General features: G+C 42.7%; 1 protein-coding gene across 1 annotated transcript; it reads right to left on the reverse strand.

Annotated features, from left to right (window-relative positions):
* Nucleotides 1-2,461: 2,461 nt before the first annotated feature.
* LOC116642264 (olfactory receptor 8S1-like) lies at nt 2,462-4,941 on the reverse strand. Its single transcript, XM_032420522.1, has 2 exons — nt 4,286-4,941; nt 2,462-2,537 (listed from the first exon to the last, which is right to left on the reverse strand). The coding sequence occupies exons 1-2, from the start codon at nt 4,939-4,941 to the stop codon at nt 2,462-2,464; spliced, it is 732 nt and encodes a 243-aa protein (XP_032276413.1).
* Nucleotides 4,942-10,889: the final 5,948 nt, after the last annotated feature.

Below are 10,889 nucleotides of genomic sequence, written 5' to 3' on the forward strand. Positions count from 1 at the left end.
TGCCCCACTTGTGCTCTCTCTCTCTCTCTCTCACTCTCTCAAATAAATAAATAAAATCTTTAAAGAAAAAAATAAAATACCACATTTCTGTACAGATGGCTAACAGAGACATGAAAAGATGCTCAACATCACTCATCAGCAGGGAAATGCAAATCAAAACTCTGATGAGATATCACCTCACACTGGTCAGAATGGCTAAAATTAACAACACAGGAAACAACAGGTGTTGGTGAGGATGCAGAGAAAGGGGAACCCTCTTACACTGTTGGTAGGAATGCAAACTGGTGCAGCCACTCTGGAAAACAGTATGGAATTTCCTCAAAAATTAAAAATAGAACCACCCTACGATCCAGCAATTGCACTATTAGTATTTACCCAAAGGATACAAAAATACTAATTCAAAGGGTTACATGCACCCCTATGTTTATAGCAGCATTATCAACAATAGCCAAATTATGGAAAGAGTCCCAATGTCCATCTACTGATGAATGGATAAAGAAGATGTGATACACACACACACACACACACACACACACACACAATGGAATATTAGTCACAAAAAAGAATGAAATCTTACCATTTGCAATGATGTGGATAGAGCTAGAGAGTATTATGCTGAGTGAAATAAGTCAGAGAAAGACAAATACCACATGATTTCTTTCATATATGGAATTTAAGAAACAAAACAGATGAACATATGGGGAAAAAAGAGAGAGGCTAACCAGGAAACAGACTCTTAACTATAGCAAACAAACTGAGGGTTACAGGAGGGGAGGTGGGTGAAGGGATGGGTGATGGGTTAAGGAGGGCGTTTGTGATGAGCACTGGGTATTATATGTAAGTGATGAATCACTAAATTCTACACCTGAAACTAATGTTACATTGTATGTTAACTAATGGGAATTTAAATAAAAACTTGAAGAAAAAATAAATTACTACATTTTTGAATAAGGTGAGTTATCTTCTACTTCCTGTCTTCTTCTTGCCTTCCTTAGATGTCTAATATAGCTGAGTACACTCCTCCCACCCCTATACCTGCTGAGGCTTTAGGCAGTCAGACCATACTTCTCTTGTCTCAGAGACCAGCAGTTCCCAAATGAAGTCCCTATGGCCTGTTTAGGGACCTGTAGGGCCATGATAGGGGTGGGAGGCCATCCTTCCCCTATACTTAATGAAAAGAAACTCTGAGGAAATAACTTGGTATTCATGACATGATTTTAGTGTGAATTTAAAGACAATGTGATGCAAGTCCCAGGAGTATACATACTTTCCCTTCCTAATTATGGGCCAAAAGGACTTACCCAATTCTACAGGTTTTAAGAGTGACCCCTTTGTATGGGTATGTGTGGGAGGGCAGGGTGAGATGGCCAGTCGTCCCACTGAGCTCATATATCTACTTTTTACTTATTACTCTGCCTTAGTTACCCCTCAGGAAGGCAAATGCTCTGGAAATATAAGGGACCTGCTTCAACAAGTGGCCAGAGCAGAAATGCAAGTAAGGTTGGGACTTGTGCTCAGTTTCATTGCTCCAGCCTACATTCTGCAAAGAAGACCAGGAAATGTCACCTGTGGGTGTACCATATATGAGGATGTAATCAGAAGAGGACTTTGCTAGGGGAAACTGACAACAAATTCATTTTCAGAGAGTATTTTAGCCTGAAGATCAGAGGATCAAGAGAAGAGAGAAGCCAGGGAGCTGGCATGGAAGTAGTCTTGACTGATGCAGACCTCTTGGCCTTTGGTAGAAGCAGGACAGGAAAGTGTTGTTCTCTTATTGAGAACATGTGTGGGGGCTGAAAGTGAGTTGGGATGGCAACTGAGAATTTGTTCTGCTTTCTCCAACTCCTTCTCCTTCCGTAGGCCTGGAACAAGACTTGAACCAGGCAGGGATCTGAAGCTGTCCAGGCTCAGGTGAGTGGTGGGGAGGTTCAGGAAGGGCCATCAGAATGCACCCCTTTCATGGCACTCTATGTGAAGAAGACTCAGAATGGTGCCCAACAATATGGACTCTCTTTCTCCCTTTCTATCCCAATTTCTCCTCCATGCTACTTTCCTCTGACATCTAGATATAATTTCCTTTGGATAAGTACCCAGAAGTGGGATTACTGGATCATATGGTAGTTCTGTTTTTAGTTTTTTGGGGATCCTCCATACTGTTTTTGTGAGAATTTTCTTGGGCCCCCCTGTGGATAGGTGTCATATATTCCATGGGGGTTTTCCCATCTCAGTTCATTGGGGGAGGACACTGGGGTCAGAGGAACTAATGCTTCTCTGTTGGAAAAGGAGGAATGTTGAGATAGCTGGTGATAGCTCTTCCTGCCTCCTCTTCTGTTGCACAACTGTTTCTCCTGTTACGAGGATGCAGTGGAGTTGGGTTAGATGGTAAGCTTGGGCTTCCTGGCCAGCACCTTCCTGAGAGCTGCCTTCACTTCCTGGTTCTTCAGACTGTAGATGAGGGGGTTTAGCAGCGGGTCACCACACTGTACTGCATAGAGAGTACTTGCTCCAGGGCTGAGCCAGATGCTGGGGTCATGTACCTTGAAGGGAACGGCACAAAGGAGTAAACTGAGCTCAGAACAATGGCCACAATACTGGTGGCAACCACGGTCCATCCCATACCAGAGACTCTGCAAAGAGAGTCCTTAGAGCTGAATCAACTAACAGCGGTAGCAGCATCTGTGTGAACAGTGAGAAGTCAGTCATTTCTACCTTCAAATGTCTCCAAACATGATTTATCTTACAAGAGCTGCCCTGAGAAAAAAGAAAGTTCTGTAGCACATCAAGTGCTGCAGGTTAGAATAAAACTAATAATACTTTCATGCATTTCTCTAGTACTTCATACTCTTCAAAACATCTTTTCTAGATAGTTATGATAAAGACGGAAGGATTTTTTTTTCTCCTTTTCCCTGTATATACAACTGTATGTTTGCATCTTGTGAGGATTTTTTTCTTGCCAAAGTGTATGCTTACTCTAATAATGCTGTCATTGTTCCCAACATTTATGGTTCTGGGAATTACCTTCAGTCACGGCATGTTATTTTATATAATGCTAATGGAACAAACATTTGTCCTTTTATGTACATTTTTCTTTGGCTTAGAAAAGAAGACAAGCTTGATAAATGGAAGTGGAAGATAAACATATGTTAAGCACAAGATTTGAATCCAAAATAATAAGGTTAATTTTGGGGTACATTTTGTTGTGTCTCACTGGGAGTATTTCCCAAAGAAGCATTATTATTATTATTATTTTTTTTTTTTTTGCAACAGGGCCATCATCACTGGAATGTTCTTTGTGGGTTCTGATGTGCTCGATTTAAAAAGATATTCATTTTACTGTCATTTTTCTTTATCTAATTTATCCCTCCTAACATTTCTGTGAAGTAGGTAAGAGCAATCTTATTGTCTCCCTTTGGTATATGAGGAAAATGAGACAGAGAGAGATAAAGAGATTTGTCCACAGCCTCAGGTAGGCACTTCTGGATTATTCCTTATCATTCTTTTCCACCCTTGCCTTCCCTTCAAGTAACAAGCAGGTGAGAGAAGTATGGAGCAATTTGTATAAATCCATTTCCAGTTCACTAGTAGACACCATGGGCCATTAATTATTCTGCTCCTAGTAAGTGGGAACTTGTCAGCTAGAGCTGTTTATGTTTGAAAGAAGTATGGTAAGAAAGAGCATGATGTTTTAAGTCAGTGAGACTTGATTTATACTATGGCTCCATTACTAACTTGTTCTGGGAACTTTGAGAAATTACCTGGTTACTCTTGAAACTTAAGGTCCTTACCTGAAAGTGGGGTTAATAATATTTCTCTTGCAGTGTGCTACATACTAAAATTGAGCTTGAGCATGTAAAAGCAGCTGGTGCACAGTAGGTGCCCAATAAATAGTTATAGCACAAATAAGCTTTGGAGACATCATCTTCCAGTAGGAAAAAAAGATGTCATCTGTTTCAAGAATGATATGTTTTATTGTTTTGTCTAGCACTGAATAAAAATCTACCAAGGGCTCTCTGATTTCCTTTTGAGAGCTATTAATCATAAGTTAATGAAAGTAGGAAATCTCTAGTCCTTGTATAAGCTCATCTTTCAGAGTTAGACAATTGAGATCTGAGAAAGAAAATGGATTTTTTATAGCTCACACAGCCAGTCCACAGGAGAGCCAGAACTAGAACCCAGGCCTTCTGAATTCCAGTACAGTCACTTTCCTACTACTTTGCAAGACCAAGGCTAATTTAGGGCAAGGGATATCCTACATTTACATTTAGGAGGTTATAGTATGACATACCTGAAAACTCCTGAACCATAAAAGATGGTGACCACAAGAAAATGAGAAGAGCAGGTGGAAAAGATCTTGCTCCGACCCATGGCAGAGTTGATTCCCAGGGCTGTCATGATGATACGAGTGTAGGAGGCCAGCAGTAAGACAAGCGTACCAAGGCCCAGGACAGCCATGGTGGTCAGGATGGAGGCAACACTAACATAGGGGTCCGAACAGGTCAGCAGGAGCACTGGGGGAAGCTCGCAGGCAAAACTGCGGACAAGATTGGGGCCACAGAAGTGCTGCTGAGCCAGAAGGATGCTGTTAACGAGGCCAGTCCCCATTCCTATGGTCCACGATGCTCCCACCAGGCCAGTACATACCTTCTTGTTCATAGCCACCACATACAACAGTGGGTGGCACACAGCCTGGAACCGGTCATAAGCCATGACTGAAAGGAGGCAAGCTTCAGCGGCCCCAGAAAATATGACCAAGGAGATCCGGGTGAAACACTCAAGGGGGGATATAGTCTTCCACTTGGAAAGAAGGTTCTCTAGCAGTTTAGGCACAATGACTGAGGAATAGAAAGCATCCAGGAAGGAGAGGTGACTCAGGAAGAAGTACATGGGCGTGTGGAGGTGAGAATCAGCTCTGATCACCAGCAGCATTGTCAGGTTCCCCATCAGGGTCAGGAGGTAAATCCCCAGGAAGAGCACAAAGAGCACAGCCTGGATCTGAGGGTTGTTGGATAGTCCTAGGAGGACAAATGTGGTGACTGTGGTTATGTTGCCAATTTCCATGGAGCATTTAAGTTCTCCTTTCAGAGGGACAAGAATGGAAAAGAATGATCACATGGGTTATCAGTCTCAGAGCATGCCTGGGGATGAGGGATTGGGAGTAAAGCTTCACTATTGATCCAGGACAGATTGTGTAGCAGCCACACCCCTTCCATGTCAGACCTCCTTAGTCCTTCTCGGCTCAGGGCAAGAAGCTATTGGCCAAGGTGGAGAAGGTGGGAAAGAAGAATGTAGACAATCTGACCTAGAAAGGACAGAGAAGAGAACAGAGATTATCCAGACTGGAGAAGGAAAGGAAAGCATTTGGGAGTAGACTCCAGAGCACTGAGAAGTGCTGTTCTCGTGTTCCAAAAGGAACTGAGCTCAAACCACAGGAGGGCTGACTGGCACAGTGAATAAGTGATGAACATTTTGGCTGACTATCTGGCTGACAGACCATGATGAATGAATGATTGATAGGAGTATTGTGATACCTAATGATGGTGCAAGACTTTTCTCTGCCACAGTAAGTTCAAGAGTAAGTCACTTGAGTTTCTCATTAAAAGAATCCGGGAAAACTAGATGGTTCCGAAGTCCATTCCAGCTTAGAAATTCTAAAGATTAAAAAAAAAAAAAAAAGAAATTCTAAAGATTAAGGGACAATCTTCTTTGGTTATCACTGGTACTAAATAGAAATCCTTTCTCCACTTCTGTGTCAACCCAAGAAGAAATGGTATGTGAGTGTGCTGATTTCATGGAAGCCAGGCAGGAGGAAGCCCTCAAAATGGAGTTGAGGGTTGTGCACATTAGCCACTCCAAGGTCTTCCCATTCCAGGGTTTCTGTGAACCTACATTGTCCACTGTTTTTTCTGTAAACTCAGTACTTTACATCAAAGTCCAAGGAGACTGTGCTATTCTCTGAGTTGGTACTTGGGGACTTGGATAAAACCAAGTCAAACTTGAACCATCTTCTGTGCATCACAGGGATGGTAAAAATAGAGAGAGAGAGAGAGAGGAGATAAGAGAGATAAAAGAACACCAAGAACACCTGGTAAAATATACAGTTATAGGGTTTGGTCTAGACCAGAACAAGTAAAATTGTCACCTTTGTCTTTGATGAGCAACTCAGGAAGGAGATAAGTGAGGATCTGATCTCTATTCATGGCTTGTACACTCACGGGTTCCCTGAGTGGGTAGTTTTAGGAGAAGATGGATATGAATGAGGAGATTTGTCTTCACCTGGGCACCCGAGGCCAACAAGAGATGCTCTCAGTGGATGATAACCAAATGACATCTTTTCCAACACTGGAACAAAAACCCCAGATGTGGCTAGGGCTTCTGTGGGCTATCCTCAACTTTGTCTTTCCTTTAGAAGATTCAGGGGTGGAAGTTCTTAGCAAGGAGATATCCCTATAGTCTTTCTGTCTAAGGGGAAGACTTCTTGACTCTGCCTCCCATATAACAATGGCCAGAGGGACTTGATCTCAGCTCTAGACCTTGGAGAGTGAGGGAGCTCCCTGGAGAGGCCCTTAAGCAGGAAGCCTGTTCTGAATGTGAGTGAGGTCTCCAAGGGCCAACTATTCCTTCCCTGAATCACTCTTGTTTCAGTGGGTTGCATCATACAAGAGGGGACCTAGGGTGGCCAATGATGTCTAAAGATAAAAATATAGAGTTCTGAGGATTCCTGGTACAAAAACCTGGAATTTCCTTCCTCCTTCCCTCCCTTCATCCTTCTTCCTTCTCATTTCCCTTCCTTCTCATTTTGTTATGTTTTAAATCATATTTATGATTATACAAATAATATAATGATAAAAGATAGAAAATGAAAAAGATAATGAAGATATTTTAAAAATGAAAAAAGATACTGGGGTGCCTGGGTGGCTCAGTTGGTTAAGCATCTGACTCTTGATTTCTGCTCAGGTCATGATCTCAGTCTCATCAGATTGAGCCCTGCATCAGGCTCTGCACTCAGTGTGGAGCCTGCTTAAAATTCTCTCTCTCCCTCTCCCTCTGCCCATCCCCCCCCCCCCCCCCATGGCTCACTCTCTCTCTCTAAAAAAAAAAAAAAGTTAAGAAAAAAGATATTAAAGATATTTTAATTATAAAAGAAGAAAATAAAAATTTATCATGTCATCCAAAATTATTTTATTATTTTATTTATTGCAATTCAAATAAAATCCAAATTGATTAAAAACTTCAAAACAAATTTTTAATTGTGGCAAAAACTTTTTATTGTGAACATGTTTAAACATATACAGAAGTAGAGATAATAGTGTATTGACCCTTCTGTATCCATCATCCAGATTCAACAATTATCAGCTCCTTGACTGCTAACCAGCTTTGAGGACACGGAGCTGGAAAATGTGGTCCCTGCATTCCATGAGCAGTCATGTGTCTAAGACACAGAAAAGTTCTATTACTGAAAGATAGAAGGGAAGGGCAGTACTGAGGAGGGATGATCAGTCTTTTTTTTAAAAAAATATTTTATTTATTTATTTTTAGATAGAGATTGCTTGCCCCCACAAGTGTGAGGTGGGGGAGGGGCAGAAAGAGAGGGCGAGAATCTCAAGCAGACTCTGGGCTGAGCACAGAGCCCCACGCAGGGCTTGATCTCACAACCCTGAGGTCATGACCTGAGCTGAAACCAAGAGTTGGGCGCTTAACTGACTGAGCCGCCCAGGTGTCCCAGATGATTGACCTTTGCCATGGATGAGGATCGAATGGTGACTAATTACCTAGGAGATAACAAAGCAACACTATAGAAGGAACTTGGGCCTTTCACTTGGGACTACCCATACATCTCTGGACTTAAGAGAAGAGTAATCTTCTATTTTATTTGAGGCACTGTATTTTGGGATCTCTTCTATAACAGCTTAACCTTTATCTTCCTAAAATGGATTTCCTAACCAACCCATATTGTCTCCAATGTCCCACCATCAAAAATAAGGTTGCAATAACCCCCTTTTCTTTCTATGCCTTCAGGAGCATGTTTATTGTGTTTGAGAGAATACATCAGGTGCTCTCTGAGCTACACAGGGTAAAGGGAAGTTTTCTCATTACAAACTGACAAAGGTAAGAGGTAAAACATTTTCCACAACAGCCATTTGAAGATCTAGTTCCGCATACTCAGAAATAGGTCTGGGCTTAATATAATAACAGAATTCCTATTCATCCAAGGGTACTTTTATAACTTAATACAGATAATAAATTAGGCTAAAATGCACTGTAATATTTGGTAGAGTTCAGGACCTTTAGTACATCACAAAATATATTTTGATACACCAAAGAAGCAAGACTTGCAAGCAGACGTCTTAGACATAACTAATCTACAGCTATAAAGCTCTACTCTTGAGAGCGTTTACATCTTTGGGGAGTCTCTCAGTCTCTAGAGGATAAACGCAGGGAGTGGAGTCAGCGTAGCATGCACCCAAAGTCTGTGCTGTATATAGAGATGCACGGCCCAGGGAGAGGATGTCCCCTGCTCCTTCACACCACGTACAAATTATGTGAATTACGTTGCATAGCACTGGGTCCATGGTCTGAATATCCTGTCATGTTCTGCCCTGTTGGTCAAATACCGAATGGCCATGCTTCCAGGCAGAGGATCTGCAGGGTTGCAGTCTGTGAATAAAGAACAAAATGACAGCAAAATCTTTGAAATAGACAAGCAGATATTCCAGTTGTCTTTAATTAGATGGTTTCCTGACTGTTGATATCCCAGAGATAGATTCTGGTGTGGAAGTTAACCTTTGGTGGTTTAAATGGATCATCAGATGAAAATGTGATATCCAGAGAAAATAGACCACCATCGTATACAGAACACGGCGGACCGTTCATAAATGTTGTCTCCCTTGGGCCCAGCACTGCAGTTAGGAAGAGGATGAAGGTTACCTACCACTCTACCAGCAAGAGCGAAGCAGACACAGCTCATTACATACATGTTCTCGTGATAAACAGTAACTAGTCTTTAAGTAAGAGAACTCGACACCACCATTTGCTTTGTCACACTTAGGCTCATTCTAGACTCACTTGGTAGTTGAGGTGGTTGTTTGGGTTTGCTAATTGGCGTTATCCAAAGGAAAACAAACGTATCACATAATTATAACAGGAGGTAGTTTTACAAGTTGGAGAGAAGCCTTAAACTAGAGGTTAGGCTCGGACCCTTTCCCAGAAACTGGGAGACAGGGGCGCTGTCTTCTCTGATAATTACATTTTGAAGAGTTGGTTCTTAGGTCCTTGAGAAAGACATTACCGAGTAATAAAGCTGGCAAGGGACTTTTTAACTTTTAAAAAGATTTACATTTGTTTCAAAGAGACAGAGAAAGAACTTACAAGTTTTCTAAAGTAAATGCTCTAAGAAAAGGGAAGAGGGAGAGAAGTCTCTTTATTTTTAGTGGGGGAGTTAGCCTTTTATTTTTAATTTGCACTTGCTCTGCCACCCCTGGTTGAAAAGGCTCTCATTTCTCCACTGAGTTTCCTTTGTGCCTCTTAAAAGTCAGTCCACTCATTTGTGTGGACCTGTATCTGGATTCTCTGGTTTTATTGCTCTACATGTCTATTCCTTTGCTAGCCTTTTGCAGATACAACACTGTATTGAATACTGTAACTTTATAGTAAGTCCTGAAATCAGATGATGGGAGTCGTCCAATTTTGTTCTTTCTCAGAACTGTTTTGGCAATTTTAGTACCCTTGCCTTTCCAGCTTCACCAGTTTCCACAGGCTAAGTAAGGTTTGAACCCTTTTCTGTGGCTGGAAGAGGGCTGCACCAGCACCCTCAGGCGGGGACTGATGAATTTCCTGCTTTGGGATGAACATTTTGTTCCACAAGGGAGCTAGGGGAGCTGGGCCGGGGGGGGGGATTTGATGGTGGTTGCGGTTCCCTGACCCCAGCCCGCCCAGGAGGACAGCTTTCTTTAGCACCCCCCCATCCCCCCACCATCCTCCCTCTGAGAGCCAGGTGGGGTTCCTGAGGGAACAGACTGCAAGAAGGTGGGAGCTTCCCTATGACTTCCCTTCTGGAGCCTCAGGGCCTCACACAGCACACATTCGGCCTCCAGCAAATCTGTCACCATTTCTAGTTTAATCTTCCTCCTAGGTTAGGATTGCACCAGCAGCTTCTGTCCTGAGTAAGCAAATGCTCAGGCCTTGAGTCTCCCTGCAGGCACACTCTTTTCTCCAGATTTCTGTATGGCCATTTGCCCAAGACAGTTCTCTGATGGCTAAGGTAAGTGGTTGACTTTCAGTTTGTCCAGCTTTTTTCTTACTGTAAGAGCAGGAGTGATAGCTTGCCAGGCCTCTGCATCTCTGAGCCAAAACCAGAAGTCTGAGTTTTTACATAAGAAAATTATAGCTCTTATTTCCAGGATGTCTTTTATTTTACCGTATTTGAATCTCTTTAAATGCCCTCCCTGTGTTTTCCTCTGTGGCCATTGTTTCCGTCCATCTATCTCCTTGCACATTTTTTATGGGGTTGTTCTGATTAGCTGGCTGATGTTTATCTCTCTCTCTGTGTACTGTTTTGTTTGCTCATTGCGGCCGAAGTCTGACTGGTGCAGTTGTGTAAGTGGCGATAGTCTTCTGACAGAAGGCAGTCTGTGCCCCCCCTCCCAGCTACTACTGGGGCTACTCTTCCCAGCAACATCCCCGTTCAGCTCCTGGAGAGAGAGGCGTGCACACTGCTCCTGACAGCACTCCCCTGCGGGCCTGAGCCCCATGGCCCAGCTTCCTGAAGGCTGCAGCAGTGGAAGCTCAGCTCAGGAGAACCGGAAGTTTGAATTTGGGATTAGGGTTCCATGGGACATGTTCAAGATGCCGACTCTGTACATTTTTGCATACAACAACACATTGAATATATT

This window comes from Phoca vitulina, unplaced genomic scaffold, assembly GCF_004348235.1.
Source record: "Phoca vitulina isolate PV1807 unplaced genomic scaffold, GSC_HSeal_1.0 scaffold23, whole genome shotgun sequence".
NCBI lineage: Eukaryota > Metazoa > Chordata > Mammalia > Carnivora > Phocidae > Phoca > Phoca vitulina.

Bases quoted from the DNA above. Each gene is read 5' to 3' on its own strand.
- LOC116642264 (XM_032420522.1), bottom strand. From the start codon at position 4,941: ATGGGGAACCTGACAATGCTGCTGGTGATCAGAGCTGATTCTCACCTC. The intron at 2,538-4,285 runs GTATGTCATACT...GTTCCCTTCAAG, and splicing joins TATGGTTCAGGAGTTTTCAG to GTACATGACCCCAGCATCTG.